The sequence below is a fragment of the Atractosteus spatula genome, chromosome 10 (genome assembly GCF_055471065.1).
Source record: "Atractosteus spatula isolate fAtrSpa1 chromosome 10, fAtrSpa1.hap1, whole genome shotgun sequence".
Classification (NCBI taxonomy): domain Eukaryota; kingdom Metazoa; phylum Chordata; class Actinopteri; order Semionotiformes; family Lepisosteidae; genus Atractosteus; species Atractosteus spatula.
Genome location: NC_142715.1, coordinates 17305095 through 17324500, shown reverse-complemented (window position 1 = coordinate 17324500; position 19406 = coordinate 17305095). Strand labels below are relative to the sequence as shown.

Genomic DNA, 19406 nt, shown 5'->3' with positions numbered 1-19406 from the left:
CATAGGTTTTATCCAGTTAAATAAGTACTGTCTAAATTTAAGCATGAGCAGGATGATTTGTGCGTTTTTTGTCGGGTTGAAAGGGAATCTTTGGTACATTTACTTGTAAGGTGTGTGTTTGTGAAGTTGGACGGACTTGCAGAGTTTTGTTTGTAGGCATTTAAAGGTGTTTTTTTTAGGTTTAAGGACTTTGATATTGTACTGTGTAAGAGAACTTTTTTTTAAAGAATTTATTTATAGCAAATTTATTAGTCATTCTGAGTAAATTTCACATTCATAAATCAAAATGGTCCAATAATACTCCCCTTTTTAGTACTTTTCAGGTGGAGTTGAAATATGATTTAAATTCTATAAAAATGAAAAAAATGCTTAAGCAAGGAAAACATTTGATATATGTAAAAAATATAATTTACTTCGTTACCTCTGCCAGTTAATTTTTTTTTCTGTTCGTGTTTTTTTTCTCTTGATTCTGTTTCTGCTCCTCTAGTTGTATTTGTAAATTATTTACACATTTAATAAAAATAAAAAAAATGTCGACCGTATACGTTACACTATAATATAACGCAAACATCTATTCTGGACTATTTTTTTCAGATTTTTATTATTCGAATTATATTTTTGTGGTTTATAGCAACGGTCACTAAGGAAGTTCATCTGATAACCCGGAAGTCCTCTCTTTGACCACATTTCGTTTTCTGTGTTCAAGCCCACGTGTTTACAGCCGCTGCAGCTGCAGGACTTGTCTGTGTCTTCCAGATCGACTCTGAAAAAAATGGAGAATCTGTTGCTTAATCTGAAAGCTGAGGCGCACTCTTTCGTGGAGAATGTGCTTAAATCGATCGTGCATGAAGTTTCGGAAGTTTTCCGAAACCGGATAGATGATTCCGAGAAGTCGATTGAAGAAAAACTCCGCCGGATCTCTCAGGTTCTGGCGAGACGGGTCGTGATTAAAATCACGTCTGTCGACAACGGTTTCGGGGTCGAAATCGCGCAAATGAAGCAGGAGAACAAGCTTCACTGTTTCGTGGAGGTTTTGCTCAAATCGTTCGTGTATGAAGTTTCAGAAGTTTTCCGAAACAGGATGTCTGACTCTGAGAACGAGTTTCAAGACAAACTCCGTAGCGTCTCCCAGATCCTGGTGAGTCGGGCCGTGATTAATATCACACAGTGTGTGGAGGACAGTTTCGGGACAGAACGCGAATGAAGGAAAACGAGACCTTTAAAGTGCGACTGCAGCTGTGGGAGAAGGAGTCGGGAGCAGGAGGAGATCAGGGACAGACGGATCATGTTGGACTCATGCCTCCCTGTGAAATCATTGCAGAAACAAATGAAGAAACGGAGCTGTCGGGTAAGTGCGATGACTTATGTAGTAATGTCTGTGTTTAAAAACGGTGTTTTTAACTTCCTCACTGTTGAATCTGTAGTGGAGAGATGCAGAGCGAAGTAGGAAAGGTTTGTGATGTTGCCGAGGGATTCTTTTCTGCGAACTAAACTAGTTGTGGTCTAGTTATATTCTCATTAAGGTTATTGCTGTTCTTTGAATGTGGCCAGAAACTCGGTTTTGTCTAAGTATTGTAACGCAACGGGGGCTCAGGCGGGCGCCCTTGCTGCATCAGGTCGGCCCCACACTGTCCGGGGCTCGAACCCGGGACTTCCGCGTCTCTCTGCAGCGACCCAGCCCCGTGAGCTAAAGAGAGAACTCTCCACCGCCCAGTAGCTGTAGTCCTGCTATCACAGGGAAGGGCGGTGACGTCACCTGCTCTGGTACGCCGGCTCTTACACAGTACCTGTCGGCCGTAAGCGTTACAGTATTATTGAATTTGTCATCAACTGATACACTTTCTTTATGTGAAAACCAATTTAGGAGACTTTGGAGTCTTGGAAATATGTTTGTGGGCAGATTATTTATCGACGTGGCGGTAACTATCTCTTCTGTGCAGTGTTAATGTACCTTATTGTACATTAAAGCAGTGTCCAGTCAGCCAGTGTGTCTGTATGAACCCCTCTCTCTCTCAGTGCAGTGTTAATGTACTGGAGTGTCTGGTCAGTGTGTCTTTATTAACCCCCCTCTCAGTGCAGTGTTCACACAAACACATAGAAGATAATGATATTAAATGCAAAATCCACCGCCGGCCCCTACCTGGGCAAACAGAGGAACAAAGTTGCAGAATTGTTACTCTCGCGCTGGTAACAGAGTGCTTGAACTTGGCAGATGGGGTTACTGGAGGTCCAAGTCACCGTGCATGGTCACGTGATCACCAGAAAAACAAGGCGCTATATCTCGTGAATGAAAGCAGCACAAACGCTATTTTTAACAGCACAAACCGACACAAACATAGCACTAACGAATTAGGTAAGTTTCATTGTTTGTGCTGTCTGTAGGGGGGCAACTTTATGGAGCTAATTAACCCCTCTCTCAGTGCAGTGTTAATGTACTGCAGTGTCCAGTCGGTGTGTCTGTATGAACCCCTCTCTCTCTCTCTCTGTGCAGTGTTCATGTACTGGAGTGTCCAGTCAGTGTGTGTGTATTAACCCCTCTCTCTCAGTGCAGTGTTAATGTACTGGAGTGTCCAGTCAGTGTGTCTGTATGAACCCCTCTCTCTCTCAGTGCAGTGTTCATGTACTGGAGTGTCCGGTTAGTGTGTCTGTATTAACCCCTCTCTCTCAGTGCAGTGTTAATGTACTGGAGTGTCCAGTCAGTGTGTCTGTATGAACCCCTCTTTCTCAATGTAGTGTTAATGTACTGGAGTGTCCAGTCAGTGTGTCTGTATTAACCCCCCTCTCTCTCAGTGCAGTGTTAATGTACTGGAGTGTCCAGTCAGTGTGTTAAATACTGGCAGTTTAGACAGAACAAATGTTTTCGTGAAATTACATCCCCGACTGTCCTCTGCTGCCCTTTTCAATCTTCTGCTGAGCACAAAAGAGTCTTAAGAAAATGATTACAACTTTGTTCGATCAGCTTCCCCTCCTAGACCCTGTTAATTGCTGCGATGAGTTATTGCTTTGTGCTCTGTTTTGCCATCTTCTGAATATAGTCTGAGGAATACCCAATGATGAACTAATGTAGCTGGTGTAGTAAAGCAGGCTTAATTATTATAGAACCACTAATGTCAAGACAGCGCTTGCTTTTCCCCCACAATAGGAAACTAAAATATTATTTTTATGGTTTTAATACGTGCATATTTTATGTAAAACAAAATCACATAAATTGGACTACCTTCGGTTCAGGAGCAAGTAAATGTTTATTCCCTGCCGGAAAGAGAAGAAACAACATTTCAGCTGTGGAAGAAGGTTTTGACGCCCGAAGAAGGCTCCACAGCCGAAATGTTTCTTTTTTTCTCTTTTCAGCACAGGAATAAACCTCTACTTGTTCCTTTGCAGCCTACGCATGCTGACGCAGCTCCCCACCTGAACTACTTTAAGTATTCATGCTGTATATATTATTTACATCTGTAGATTATGTGTTACTTTCAGATTCATCCTGTTTGTGTTCTAGGTTTTGATGTACAGATTTGATTTTGTCACCCCATTTTGATAAATATAATATTGGTTTACCTGCAGTATATTTTGTAGATGGAATATTTAATAGTAGACGCATTCAGTAGTACAAAGCTTTGAGGTCCTGCCTAGTTTGTGTTGAAAGAAAGCGAATGAATGAGTTATTTTCCCCAGACTGTGATTTGTGTACCGGGATAGTCGAGTTGAAATGTATTTAGTTACGCAAAAACGGCGGTATCACCATGTTTTCCTTTGTTTACTTCGCCCATTTGGAGTTCAGTCTGCTAAAGACGAATGAACACAACGTGTCACTCCCTTTTGGTTCGGGGACAGACGCAATGAGATTCAATTTCATCAGCCTGCGAATGGAGAAAGGAAAACAAAAACATATTTAAGAAATTCTGTCCACATGCACTGAAGTCCACACTTCTTATGCTGCGTCATGGAGGTGTGGACCTGGAGGAAGGGCTTAGGGTACAGTTTGGAAATTGGGACGTGGTCTTATAATGTTAGTGAATAGGGAGGACAAGTTACGCCATGAATCAATAAATGTGTGTTGAATGTCTTATAAACCCTTTTAACATTGACACAGGAGCAGGATTTGTGGCTGCTGCGGTTCGGAGCCTCGCATTGTCTTGCAAATGTGCTCATCTGTGTGACATTGAACCCTTTCTCAGTCTGTCTGGGGGGTGGGGCTCAATCTACTGTCTCCCTTCCTCGATTTAACATCTGATTCGTCCTCACTACCACTACGGGCTTAAGAGCTCATGAATTTAAAGTGAATATTTAACAGGCTGTGATATGTATATATAACCAATATAAATGTCAATATAATATACATATTACTGAGAAGTTATCATCGGTGAATGATTTTAAGATTTTAATGATAAATATCTATTGTACGTAGTGACTTTAAAATCTTTGTATATAAAATTTCAGATTAAAACAAAGTTTTTGCATATTCTTGTGTGTATATATATGGTTCAGCCACAGAACCAGGAGAACATGTCTCCTTCTTCTTATAATATTATTGTGGTTTTGTTTTTGTTACTGAGAGATCTTGGTACATAGTATATATATAAAACCATTTTCCATTGTAATTCAAGGTTGTGGATCGCTGAAAGTCTAACACACAAGAGAGAATGGTGATATACATAGAAAAATTGGTACCAGATGATTATTTGTAGCGGCTTCCTGAATATTTGTCCCACAAGAGACACTTTTTTGTTGAAACTATTAGGTTTTGATGTACTTTCATGTGAACTCTTGCTCTTAAGATGGTAAGAGATTGCACCTGGTATTGCATGTAATTAAATGGTGATTCTTTTATTTGCTCTGTTTCCTATATCAGGAAAATATAGTATATGCTCAGTAGAGGGGCAAAGTTTTTAGTAGTGTCGTGGGAATTTTCTCTAAACACTTAAACATGCAGGAAGAGATTCTGCATTCAAATAGTATGCTCCGTGAAGTTGCCCCTCCTACAGACAGCACAAACAATGAAACCCACGTGATTCGTTAGTGCTATGTTTGTGCCGTTGAACGTAGCTTCTGTGCTGCTTTCGTTCCCAAGATATAGCGCTTTGTTTTTTCTGGGTCGTGACGTCACTCAGCCCCCTTCAACGTCGTTGGGGAACCGGAACGGTCTCAATCGTTAGTGCTGGGATTGTGCCGGTTTGTTCTGTTGAAAGTAGCGTTTGTGCTGCTTTCGTTCCCGAGATATAGCGCCTTGTTTTTCCATTGATCACGTGACCATGCACAGTGACTTTGATCTCGAGTAAATCCGTCAACTGAGTTAAAGCACTCTGTTACCAGCGCGAGAGTAACAATTCTGCAACTTTGTTCCTCTGTTTGCCCAGGTACGGGGGGGCGGCGGTGGATTTTGCATTTAATATCATTATCTTCTATGCGTTTGTGTGAACAGGAAAATTAAATTTGTCTCCAATATCATACCCGAATTAGAAGAGTTTCAAGTGTAGCCTTAAAAAGCGACATTAGCAAACAATTGCTACAACACACGTCTAGTATACTCGTAATCAATTTGTGTTGTTTAAGCACAGAGGAATAAGAGGGTTTAAGTAGGTTTCTGATAATACGTGATTTTAGATATACAAGCTTTGTCAGAAACCTAATTACCGTGTAAAAAGTAAGACTACAGAAATAATAGTAATACATGACATTTACATTAACACTGCACTGAGAAAGAGAGGGGTTCATACAGACTCACCGACTGGACACTGCAGTACATTAACACTGCACTGAGAGAGAGAGAGGGGTTCATACAGACACACTGACTGGACACTCCAGTACATGAACACTGCACTGAGAGAGAGAGGGGTTCATACAGACACACTGACTGGACACTCCAGTACATGAACACTGCACTGAGAGAGAGAGGGGTTCATACAGACACACTGACTGGACACTCCAGTACATGAACACTGCACTGAGAGAGAGAGGGGTTCATACAGACACACTGACTGGACACTCCAGTACATGAACACTGCACTGAGAGAGAGAGGGGTTCACACAGACACACTGACTGGACACTCCATTACATGAACACTGCACTGAGTGAGAGAGGGGTTCATACAGACACACTGACTGGACACTCCAGTACATTAACACTGCACTGAGAGGGGGGTTAATTAGCTCCGTAAAGCTGCCCCCCTACAGACAGCACAAACGATGAAACTTACCTCATTCGTAAGTGCTATGTTTGCGTCGGTTTGTGCTGTTAAAAATAGCGTTTGTGCTGCTTTCATTCCCGAGCGCCTTGTTTTTCCATTGATCACGTGACCGTGACCGTGCATGGTGACTTTGACCTCGAGTAAATCCGTCAACCGAGTTCAAGCGCTCTGTTACCAGCGCGAGAGTAACAATTCTGCAACTTTGTTCCTCTGTTTGCCCAGGTACGGGGGGGGCGTGGTGGATTTTGCATTTAATATCATTATCTTCTATGCTTTTGTGTGAACAAGAAAATTAAATTTGTCTCCAATATCATACCCGAATTAGAAGAGTTTCAAGTGTAGCCTTAAAAAGCGACATTAGCAAACAATTGTATGTTCTTACAAAGAGGCTTTAACGAACACATCTTAATACCTCGTAGCGGTGAGCTTTTTTAAATATCATAAGAAGTAATCAGTTTCATATTGTCTCCGTCTTAAGTAAACATAGGCATCAAGGGACATGTGAAGATTCGACCTGTCTGTCGAGCCACGTATTTAAAAAGACTTGAATTTGCAACTTTCTGAACCATTGTTGCTCTTTTTTATGCAAAGCCAAAGTGAAAAGGAACCAGGACTTCAGGACTTTTTTTTAAAGGGGCACTATGTACAAAGTTTCATAACACATCCGAGAAACAAGAGTCTTACCATCTCACACATGAACACCGTGGCAATATTGGAAATTATTTTTATATTCACAGAACAGAAGTGAACATATATCTAGGTTCTTTGGAAAAACTGGCATTGTCCACGTATTTGTATTAACAGGGGTCTTATGCACAAACATGAAACGATTAGCTCACAGTTCTTTTATCTGTACTTCTGGTCAGTCCTTGGTGTAGAATACAGCATGAGGGCACACCTTGAGCTCTCAAGACACAGATATGACTGCCTTTGTTAGATCGCCAGATTTCTCCCAGGTGAAGTCGTGTCTTTTGCAATATGCAATGTAATGTCCCAGGACAGGTGGGCAGAACGCAGTGACACCTCTTAATTTGAAGGTCCCATTTAATTCCAGGTTATGTGGAAAATCTGAAAGTTGATTCTCAAAGATGTTTTGAGACTGGACAGTTTTTTCTTCACGACTCAGCCAATCTCCCACGTCACAGTCAATGACAGGATGTTGCCCAGTTGACAAGCTGTGCTCTACAGTACCATTACACAAGATGTGTTCTGATAAAGCTGGGTCACAAACTTGCTTTTCTATCAGAGTGTTATGCACATCTGTAATTTGAACAAGTGTTAACAACACTTTTGCCATGATTTCTGAAATGTTACATTCAGCCCTCACTTGTTGTAGCCCTGACTATTTTCGTTGCACCAAAAATGTCCCTCAAAATTTTAGCTCTCAGAACATAAACATCTTTGTGCACACCTTTCTGTGCCAAATGTTTCACCAGTTGTAGATGCTATCTACAGCCTGATTAACATAGCTGCTAGAAGTCCTGCTGTCATAATATGCACTGCATAGGCACTGACATCAAAGGCACAAGTGTTTAGTACACTCACAGTGTCTCCACTCACCTTTACTGGGGGCAGGTCTCTGCTGCTTCCATTCCTCATCAGAGCCATTACAGCCTTTTTCACAGGAACTGAACAATCTATGTTGTAACCACTCAGAACAAGGCACAAGATAAAAAGATGGTTTCCGTTTTTTAGGTAGTGCTGGATGTCTCTGCCTCACAGGTGGTAGCACTGACAACGGCCCTCTCACAATGCTAGGAAACACTATGAGCACCCATTGATATTCTCATACCTCCTATGTGTGCTAGGTGCTTCATAAGGAACCTGTCAACTCGCATTGGCAGAGTGTCATGCTTCAGCACTGATTGTATTAGGTTTTTGAAATCCGCCTCCTCATTGGCTGAACTTGCAGTAATGTTCACACTTTTGAAAAGTGGAACCATTAAGCCTATCCAGAGTGGGAGATAGCAAGCAAGCCTCGTGAGATGAGGAACAATCTCCGGTAGGAAATGCAGGTTATCTCTATCACCACTGTCCACAGCAAGCAACCTGCATTCTTCACAGATTTCTGTTACCCAGTCTTTCAATGCTGTCGGGCATGCATCAAGGGTACAACTTGGCTCTTGGTCCCCAGCTACACCTATTTTTTCTAGAACTTCATCAGAAGGAAAAGCATCGTATCCTTCTGCTATTTTTTTGTTCTAAGTGTGAGGTTTTAAGTGTGATTTTATCTGTTATGCATGTATACATTTATTCTTTGTTACCTTTGCAGTCCTGCAGCACTTGGGTATATTCTTTTGTCAGGTTGTCTGGCAGCACAGGCTGAATGTTAGTACTGTAAAGTTCCTACCCTCCTAACAGTGCCTGTAGGTGATGAATCCAGGAATGAAGGGCAAATATGTAGAATGAGTACTATGGTGCAACAACATACATTGTTTAAAATACAAAAAAACAAATCCTGTCCTCACATCGACTTTCGTAACCAAACAATGTGTAAAATGTTTAACAATGTCAGAATAACAATGAACAATGCAGAGCTTTAATCCAGTACATTTCCTTGGTCTCTTAAGTGTGGTAACAGTGTAACACACCAAATGATGCAATTTTATACCAACTCTGTACTTCCTTAATATACTCTGTTATGTGAGGGTATAACTTAATAAAGCTCACAAAACTCATTTTATCCTGTTCTATGCTCTGTGAAGGCAGACCTTAATCTATTGTCAAATTGTTAACTCTACTACATTTACTACAATAGTGGAATCACCAGTTTCATGCCTGCTGCTTCTGGGACATGATACAAACAACGTAAACATTCCCAAAGATGCTACATTATACATTATAAACCCCTCTCCTCCTCTACAGGTAATGGAACAATAGAAAGGCAACAGGTCCTTAATAAGCTATTGCATGCAGTAGGTCTGATATCTACTTTTCATACACAATTAAGAATTAACAATCAAAAATCACAAATATGTAGTGCATTACCTGGAATCGGACCGCTCAAGGTTTTAAAAAAATCAAGCAATTGATGAGTAGTTTAAATCCCCAGAAAGAAATAAGGATGAATGCAAAACACTGTATATTGCTTAGAATTGAAGTCTCAAACAACAAATCGTGGCGAGCTTTACACTTCTCTTTTGTTAGCTCCATGATGTCACCCTTTAATCTTAGTGTTCATGTGATGGCCGAATCCCTAGCTAGACCCATGGCCCGGGTATTATGGGAAATGTTTAATGCAAAGTATAGAGAAGTCCGATTAACACTCAAAAATGTAACAAAAAATGAATTTCACCAAACCTGGCTTAAACTGTGCTTCTTCCCAATTTTTACGTGATTTATAATAATATCCTTTCAGTTACATAGTGCTTCTCTGGAAACCCCAGTGAAAGCGCTCTACAGGTAATGGGGACTTCCCTCCACCGCGTAAATGAAAATAACTACGTTTTTTACATTGTTGTGGATTACAGTTTAAGTGCACATCAAAAAGTCTCTGTAGATAGAAATTGATAAATTAATATTTTTTAGAGCTGCCTACTCACGTTAACTGCAATACCAAGGCCCATCACCACTTCTTTCGTTTATGATATGTTTTTAAAGCATTGCATTCACCACTTAATCATTTCTGCTTTCACATCAGCAATTCTAACATGTCAGAGATTTTTTGGGGTTCAGTTCTCCTTGTAACACAGAAACAAAACATTATAATTTAAATTCAGAAGTGTGACAAATCCTTTCAAGTTTCACTTGCATGTGTACAAATATCATGATAACGGCAAATGCAGCTTACTAATTTTTGTAGTATTCCCCGCGATATAAAACAAGTTTCTCAAATATCTTTACTTTAAAATAAATTCATGGGAACGTCAACGTAGCATCATAATTACAGTATAGAATTTCTAGTTTGTAAAGTAACTTACCATTTGGAAGAAGAGGTCTTCGCCAGAGATGCAGATAATAAATCAAACATCATCTGCAAAGAGATCACAATTGAAAGATCTGGTGGTCTTGAACTTGCAGTTTTTGTATGGTGCCGACGGCACAGTGACGTCACGGCCAGAAAAAGAAGGCGCAATATTAAAATGTAAAACATCCACCCCCACCTGACCAGACAGAGTCGGAAAACAAATTGCATTAATTGTTTTCATCACATCCAGTAATTTAAGTACTGAGTGTGTTGGTACCTGTAAACTTCCTTGTAGTCATATCTGTGTATTCAGAGGTCAAGGTGTGCCCTCATGCTGTATTCTACACCAAAGACTGAACAGAAACACAGATAAAAGAACTGTGAGCTAATCGTTTCATGTTTGCGCATAAGACCCCTGTTAATACAAACACGTGGATAATGCCAGTTTTTCAGAGAACCTAGATATATGTTCACTTCTGTTCTGTGAAAATAAAAATATTTTCCAATATTGCCACAGTGTTCATGTGTGAGATGGTAGACTCTTGTTTCTCGGATGTGTGATGAACTTGTTTAAACTTTGTACATAGTGCCCTTTAAAAAAAAAAAAAGTCCTGAAGTCCTGGTTCCTTTTCACTTTGGCTTTGCATAAAAAAGAGCAACAATGGTTCAGAATGGTACGTGGCTCGACAGACAGGTTGAATCTTCACACGTCCCTTGATGCCTGTTTATTTAAGAAGGAGACAATATGAAACTGATTACTTCTTATGATTTTTAAAAAAGGTCACCGCTACGAGGTTTTAAGACTTGTTTGTAAAAGCCTCTTTGTAAGAAAATACAATTTCGCTAATGTCGCTTTTTAAGGCTACACTTGAAACTCTTCTAATTCCGGTATGATATTGGAGACAAATTTACTTTTCTTGTTCACACAAAAGCATAGAAGATAATGATATTAAATGCAAAATCCACCACGCCCCCCCCATACCTGGGCAAACAGAGGAACAAAGTTGTAGAATTGTTACTCTCGCGCTGGTAACAGAGCGCTTGAACTCGGTTGACGGATTTACTCGAGGTCAAAGTCACCATGCATGGTCACGTGATCAATGGAAAAACAAGGCACTTGGGAATGAAAGCACCACAAACGCTATTTTTAACAGCACAAACCGACGCAAACATAGCACTAATGAATGAGGCAAGTTTCATCGTTTGTGCTGTCTGTAGGGGGGCAGCTTTACGGAGCTAATTAACCCCCCTCTCAGTGCAGTGTTAATGTACTGGAGTGTCCAGTCAGTGTGTCTGTATTAACCCCTCTCTCTCAGTGCAGTGTTAATGTACTGGAGTGTCCAGTCAGTGTGTCTGTATGAACCCCTCTCTCTCTCAGTGCAGTGTTCATGTACTGGAGTGTCCAGTCAGTGTGTCTGTATGAACCCATCTCTCTCTCAGTGCAGTGTTCATGTACTGGAGTGTCCAGTCAGTGTGTCTGTATGAACCCCTCTCTCTCTCAGTGCAGTGTTCATGTACTGGAGTGTCCAGTCAGTGTGTCTGTATTAACCCCTCTCTTTCTCAGTGCAGTGTTAATGTAAATGTCATGTATTACTATTATTTCTGTAGTCTTACTTTTTACACGGTAATTAGGTTTCTGACAAAGCTTGTATATCTAAAATCACGTATTATCAGAAACCCACTTAAACCCTCTTATTCCTCTATGCTTAAACAACCCAAATTTATTGCGAGAATACTAGACGTGTGTTTGTGTAGCTTAAAGCTTACAGCTTTAGCTTGAAGCTTTTAAGATCACATGGCCTCAGCTATCATTACTATGCTAATGATACTCATATATACATACCAAACCTTATGCTGATGTGGCTGTCTCTATTCTAATTGCATCTCTGACATAAGAACTTGGATGACTCCAAATGTCCTTCTTGTTAACTGTGACAAGACTGAAACCATGCTTATTGGCACCACCCATCAACTTTATAAAACCAGTGTGAAACCCTATCTGTAGATGGTCTTGTATTTGAGCTTCAGTCTAAACTGAAAACCTTGGGGATGATATTTGACGTTCGACCCACATGCGCAGAATGTTGTCAAAACATCTTTCATTCACTTCAGAAATATTCCTCGACCGCCCTATGTTATCACTAACTGTGGCTGAAAAGTGTTGTCTAATCTTGAATCGACTACTGTAACGCTCTACTCTCTGGGGTTTCTAAATCCCCATTGAACAAACTCAGGTATGTCCACAATTCGGCAGCCAGAATCCTGACCAGATCTAGTGCAAGTGTTCACATTACTCCTGTCCTGGAGTCCTTGCACTGGCTTCCTGTCAAGTTTCCTGTCGACTTAAAAATCCTCCTGCTCACCTATAAGGCTCTCCATGGCTCGGTACCTGTCTGAGTTATCACCCTACTCCCCACCTCACAACCTTCGCTCTTCTAATTCTGCTCTCCTTACTGTCCCCCAAGCCCGTCTACATTGTATAGGTGACATGGCCTTCACCTGTTATCCCCCCAAGCTGTGGAACTCTCTCCCTAAGGATATCGGCGAGTCACCTTCTCTAAACTCCTTCAAATCCAGACTCAAAACCTTCTTCTTCAGAAGAGCCTTTATTTAACTGTTCTTTACCCCTCTGCTCCTACTGTACTTAGTACCACGATCTACTATCTCCTCTAACTGTGTATTCTCATCGTGCTTATATTGTGTATTTTTTGTTGTTGTCATTCTATAAAACGCTTTGAGAAGCCACCTTTAAAGTTGCTATATAAAATAGTTTTTTTGTTATTATTATGAAGGTCTTGTTTTCTTGTCCTGTGTTTACAGGCTCAGAGGCCAGTACTCTCTCTGAAGCTGGGGAAAGGGCTCCTCTTGAACAGCAGCACAGTGAGGAGGAGTGGGGCTCCAGTCTGATGCAGGAGACAGAGCTCACTGCCGCAGAAGGGAAAGAGACACTCAGTGAGCAGCACACAGAGAGCAGACAGAGTGTCAAGGATCTGGACTCTGTACCCACGATGAAGACAGACCCTGAGAGTGAGACACCTGGGCTCTTAGTATGTGATGATTTTACAGAGAAGATGAATAATCTGGACACAATCAATATTACACAAAGTTGTAATGAACTGGGCTGCATCTCTATACAAGAGCACAGTGAAGAACTGGATGTCTTTAATCTTACAGAGCAGGACATGGAGCCCCAGTTGATTGACTGTGCAGAGCAGCAGACTGATGTACCTGGTGAAGAGAACAGTGTTGAGATACAGCACCGAGAGGAGAGTCAGTACAGGGAGGAGCAACAGCAGCTCCTACAGGGCTTGATAATTAGGCCTTGTTCTGTTCAAGTGGAGAGACTGTCATTGCACAGTCTCAAACAATCATGTAATCTCTTGGCATCTGATGACTTAACACACAGGTTTAATAATCTGGTTACAGAGAAAATTGTTGAAAGTTTTAATGAACTGGAGAGTATGTCTGTTCTTGGGCAAAGAGAGGAACAACTGAATGAACTGGACGATTTAAGTCTCAGAGAGCTGGAGAAGGAGCCCCAGATGATTCACACTGTTGAGCAGAACACTGAGGGACATAATGAAGAAAACAAATCTCACTTTCAGCACACAGAGCAAGACCATTCCATGGAGCATTTGCAGAATAAGAGACCCCAGCACGATCAGGGGATGAGGAAGAATCACTCAAGGCCTTGCTCAGATGGAGTGGACAAACTGATATTATGGCACAGGGAGGAGCAGCGTTTCTGTCAGTCTAGCATTTCACAACCCTACCAGCACCTTCACACAGGAGAGAGACCATTCAGCTGCAGTCAGTGTGGGAAGAGTTTTAGTAAGTCAAGTAGCTTAATAGTCCACCAGCGCATTCACACAGGAGAGAGACCATTCAGCTGTAGTCAGTGTGGGAAGAGTTTAAGTCAGTCAAGTAGCTTAATAGTCCACCAGCGCATTCACACAGGAGAGAGACCATTCAGCTGTAGTCAGTGTGGGAAGAGTTTTAGTGTGAAAAGCCACTTACAATCACACCAGCGCATTCACACAGGAGAGAGATCTTTCAGCTGCAGTCAGTGTAGGAAGAGTTTTAGTCAGTCAAGTAGCTTAATAGCCCACCAGCACATTCACACAGGAGAGAGACCGTTCAGCTGCAGTCAGTGTGGGGAGAGTTTTAGTCGGTCAAGTGACTTAAAAACCCACCAGCGTATTCACACAGGAGAGAGACCTTTCAGCTGCAGTCAGTGTGGGAAGAGTTTTAGTAAGTCAAGTAACTTTATTATCCACCGGCACATTCACACAGGAGAGAGACCGTTCAGCTGTAGTCAGTGTGGGAAGAGTTTTAGTGTGAAAAGCCAATTAAATTCACACCAGCGCATTCACACAGGAGAGAGACCTTTCAGCTGCAGTCAGTGTGGGAAGAGTTTTAGTCAGTCAAGTCACTTAAAAAGGCACCAGCGCATTCACACAGGAGAGAGACCGTTCAGCTGCAGTCAGTGTGGGAAGAGCTTTAGTCAGAAAAACCACTTAAAAACCTACCAGCGCATTCACACAGGAGAGAGACCGTTCAGCTGCAGTCAGTGTGGGGAGAGTTTTAGTCGGTCAAGTGACTTAAAAACCACCAGCGCATTCACACAGGAGAGAGACCTTTCAGCTGCAGTCAGTGTGGGAAGAGTTTTAGTAAGTCAAGTAACTTAATTATCCACCAGCGCATTCACACAGGAGAGAGACCGTTCAGCTGTAGTCAGTGTGGGAAGAGTTTTAGTGTGAAAAGCCACTTACAATCACACCAGCGCATTCACACAGGAGAGAGACCTTTCAGCTGCAGTCAGTGTAGGAAGAGTTTTAGTCAGTCAAGTAGCTTAATAGCCCACCAGCACATTCACACAGGAGAGAGACCGTTCAGCTGCAGTCAGTGTGGGGAGAGTTTTAGTCGGTCAAGTGACTTAAAAACCCACCAGCGTATTCACACAGGAGAGAGACCTTTCAGCTGCAGTCAGTGTGGGAAGAGTTTTAGTAAGTCAAGTAACTTTATTATCCACCGGCACATTCACACAGGAGAGAGACCGTTCAGCTGTAGTCAGTGTGGGAAGAGTTTTAGTGTGAAAAGCCACTTAAAATCACACCAGCGCATTCACACAGGAGAGAGACCTTTCAGCTGCAGTCAGTGTGGGAAGAGTTTTAGTCAGTCAAGTCACTTAAAAAGGCACCAGCGCATTCACACAGGAGAGAGACCGTTCAGCTGCAGTCAGTGTGGGAAGAGCTTTAGTCAGAAAAACCACTTAAAAACCTACCAGCGCATTCACACAGGAGAGAGACCGTTCAGCTGCAGTCAGTGTGGGAAGAGTTTTAGTCAGTCAGGTGACTTAAAAACCCACCAGCGCATTCACACAGGAGAGAGACCATTCACCTGCAGTCAGTGTAGGAAGAGTTTTAGTCAGTCAAGTAGCTTAATAGCCCACCAGCACATTCACACAGGAGAGAGACCGTTCAGCTGCAGTCAGTGTGGGAAGAGTTTTAGTCAGTCAAGTCACTTAAAAGCTCACCAGCGCATTCACACAGGAGAGAGACCTTTGTAGTGGCAAGGTTTATTAAAATACAGGAAGTTTGCTGCTCCCTTGCCAGTCTCTCTCTCCCTCATCTCAAGTGGTGCTTGATACAGAGAGGCCATTCCATTTGGTTCACATTTAAGGTGTTTTTCTAGCTGATAGTGTTCTGATAAGGAACAACTCCCAAAGCTGAGACACATGAATGGTCATCTCTGGTGCCTCACTGTCTGGGAGATTCCAAGGGAGAGTCTCATCCCATGTGGTTTACAACCCCAAGGTCAGAGTTCATGGTTACTCATCCTCACACGGGGCACCAGTAAATGTAGGCATCCTCTCACGAGGCACCAATAACTGTAGGGGTTTGTGCATTTACTGGGACAATTGTTAATTGTAGCAGTAAGTCACAAAATGATTCTCGAATGCCCATGGAACTTTCAACCAATGAGAAACCGTAGTTCCTCCAGGTAAAACTCCAGCTCCTCCTGGACATCCTCAGACTCAGCTCAGACAGTCACGTAACGGCCAGTGTGTCCCAGTGCCAGGACTTTTCCTTGTTCTAAGAGTCAAGAACGGAGGTTGCCAGTGCGTAACCAAAGGATCCACCCGAGGTTAGCCCAGCATCAAGCCTTGTGAACCCACCGTGAACACTCACCTGATCAACGAGTGAACTACGGTCAGAACTGTGGACAGCTGAATATCAGTATTCAGGACTCTCGCTACATCGGAAACGAACCGGTCTTCTTCCTGTCTAAAGATTGTGACTTTTCTGCGTGCAAACTCGGCTAGTTTCAGCCAACACTAACTAGCCGGTCTTCAGAGAGCATCAGCAGCGCACCACAGCAGAAATCTCTCCCTCCTTCTCCTTCTCTCACGTCGAACCAGCACTGCCTTGCACTGGGCCAGAGAGCGCCGATTGGACACAGCAACAGCCTGCCACTGCTTCTTTGTATCCGCGGGAGATCTGAATCCCCATAGAGCGGATGAGTATTCAACATTCTGCATTACAGCTCGAGAATTCAATTGTTACCTCAACCTGAGTTGATAGCAATTTAATTCCTATGAGTCATGTACTTGCTTTTGAGTATCTAATGTACAAGTTGTAACAAAGTTCATTTACAAAACAGTCTAAATGAATGATATTACAGAATGTATGTCCCTCTTGGTTTGTAACTCTTCGTGATTGAATATATCCCTTTTGTATACTGCTAACCCCCTCTATAAGATCTGTTATGTTTATGCACATTTTATGTATTAATAAATGTATTTTCGTGTATTAGTATCCACGTGTGTGCATTGTTTGAGTTATCCTACAAGGTTGTTTCTAATAGCCATCAGAAGAATAATTTTTGTGACTTGCTGCTGCAATTAATAATTGTCCCAGTTAAGCGCAAAACCCCTACATTTACTGGTGCCTCGTGAGAGGATGCCTATAGAGTGAAGAACAGGAACATGTAAGATGAATAATATACATTAATGTACCCATCCACTCGATTCAGGGTTGTGGTGGAACTGGAACAATCCTGACAAGCAGTGGGTGCAAAGCAGAGTATCGCCCATAATGTGACACCAGTCCACCTGCAGCACCCTGGGGTGGTAAAGAACATGACAGTAAGAATACTTTCAAACAACAAAAAGAGTAAATTACATATATATGGGATTTTTACAGTTTGGTGTATTCATTTTTATTTTCTCACTATTAGAGGTCGAGGAATGGATGCAAAGAAAGTGTTGTGTCAACACGTGGGCACAAAAATGGTAATAATTGCTTTCAAAGAGCACAAAACCACAAACAGCAGCTATCTTCCTTTGCATTGAGTGAAGAAGAGCAACATGTAAGTTGATGGCTACATTAATATACCCATCCACTCGATTCAGGGTTGTGGTGGAACTGGAACAATCCTGGCAAGCAGTGGGTGCAAAGCACTATCGCAGATAATGTGACACCAGTCCATCACAGGACTCACTCACACCACGGCCAATTTTCACAGAAGCCAATTAAAATCCATGTCAATACAGAGCAACAGAGCTCCACCTCCATAGCTTCCATGTTGTACAGTATTTTGAGAAAATCTGGAATGTACCTTTCTTGCATTTTATTTGTGTTTTATCAGATGTTTAATCCTAAACTAAGCTGTAATGCCCAGGTCAGCAGCTGTGAAGGGAGACGGAGAAGTTTTTCATTTCATCTGCGGGAAAGCCAATTCACAGTCCTTCCAAAGACTTGAGAAGACTGCATGAGAAGTAAGCAGAATAATATATTACTTTAATTTCCGTGTTGTCATGCCCCACACTCTACCTCGGAAACGCTGTTCTATCCCTGTCACACCCCACACTCTCCCTCGCAAACGCCGTTGCATTCCCAGAACCACTGTTTCATAATCTCATCCCTGATTCTCACATGCACCAGATTCCTCAAATTCTCCCTCCCTAACCAATTATCCAATCACACCCCTTTCATTTCAGTATTTCAACTCCCCTCACACACACATCCCCACGCTCACTATTGAGAAGCGTCTTGTAGTATTCTCCAGTGCGTTTCCAAGCCTTTTGACTGATCTCCTGTTACGAATCTTCTGCCTCTGGCTTTTGACCTCGCCTTCTGGATTTTGTCTTTTGGATTGTTTTTGGATATCTCTCGTTACCGGACCCTTTGCCTCCCTTATCGACCCAGCCTTTGGATTTCGTCTTTGGATCATCCCTTTGCTACTTTGCGTTCTGTGGGATTCCAGTCACGCATAAGGATCCTCCAATTCTACCTATAGGTTCCCTGACACAGACGAGGGGAGTCCTGGTGTCCGTGTGGCGGTGCAGCTGGTGAAAACGCTCACGTGCTGTGTGTGTTGTGGGCTGCTGGTGTTTCCGAGAGAAATGGGCTGTTTGTGTGGGAAGATGCTCTTTCCCCAGGAGGGGAAAAGTCCGTCTGGGGCTCAGCTGGAAGAACCGAGCGGGAAGGAAAGTTCTGGAAGTGCGCGTCTCCTCTCCGTCTGCTTCAGTCCCAGTTACTGCAACACCAGGACAGAACAGGAGTGACGAGCGAGTCTTCTTTTGTACACGGGGTATTAGAGGGGTTTTTAGGAAACAGCACAGAGAGAGAGGAAAGGACACCAGTGGGAGAGAGTCCTGAGACTGATTGATGAATCTCTCAGTTCTTGTCTTGATCCAAGTTGTACCCCGTCCCAGTTTAAACTGGTTTACAATGTGGGATTTCTGCACTGACACGACCCTATATGTGTCTCCACAGGAGATGGGAGTCCTGTAACGTGTTTTTAGACAGAAACCCGCCAGAACAGACACATTACAAGTGACCTGGAGGAGAGGTCAGAGTGGGGACAGTTTCTGGACGACTATAAAAACCAGAACTTCGCTTTTTATTGCCACACTTTCTGATTAAAGTGTCCCGTTACTTCAATCTCAAGAAAACTATTTAAAGTTTCCAGAAATGGATTAGTCGGGTGATGTCCCATTTTATTAGAAAGAGATTTGATCTCCTGACTGTTACTCTCACTAATATAATACTGTCTGTGTTGTTATCAGTTACAGTTACTCTGGCACCAGGACTCATTACAGCTCGTGACATTAATTACAATTAATTAACTCTTTATATTGAGTGTCTTCAGTCGTGAACAGAGGTCCGTCCAGTTTCTATGCGCTGTATCCAGTACAGGGTCGCGTCTTTCACACTAATGAAATGTAAAGAATGAAAACACATTGAAACAAGCAGTAAAATGGGGGAATTTATTAAAATGAGACTGTATTAAATACGAGTGACCCAGTG

At 42.3% G+C, this 19406-nt stretch overlaps 2 protein-coding genes across 2 annotated transcripts in view; both read left to right on the top strand.

Annotated features, from left to right (window-relative positions):
* The window catches only part of LOC148825555 (antigen WC1.1-like), a 219990-nt gene that overhangs the window by 130148 nt on the left and 70436 nt on the right, over positions 1-19406 (top strand). The window lies entirely within an intron of this gene.
* LOC148825558 (uncharacterized) lies at positions 1201-18661 on the top strand. The gene is made up of 5 exons (XM_088926136.1): positions 1201-1348; positions 12913-13943; positions 14517-14700; positions 15204-15657; positions 18394-18661. Exons 1-5 carry the CDS (start codon positions 1201-1203, stop codon positions 18659-18661), a joined length of 2085 nt encoding a protein of 694 aa, XP_088782262.1.

What these genes read in the sequence shown, in the direction of transcription:
- LOC148825558 (XM_088926136.1), top strand. Translation starts at nt 1,201, where the DNA reads ATGAAGGAAAACGAGACCTTTAAAGTGCGACTGCAGCTGTGGGAGAAG. An exon ending in GTAAGTCAAGTAGCTTAATA is followed by an intron (nt 13,944 to 14,516) that starts GTCCACCAGCGC and finishes AGTTTTAGTCAG; the next exon opens with TCAAGTCACTTAAAAAGGCA. An exon ending in CACACAGGAGAGAGACCTTT is followed by an intron (nt 15,658 to 18,393) that starts GTAGTGGCAAGG and finishes TTCTACCTATAG; the next exon opens with GTTCCCTGACACAGACGAGG.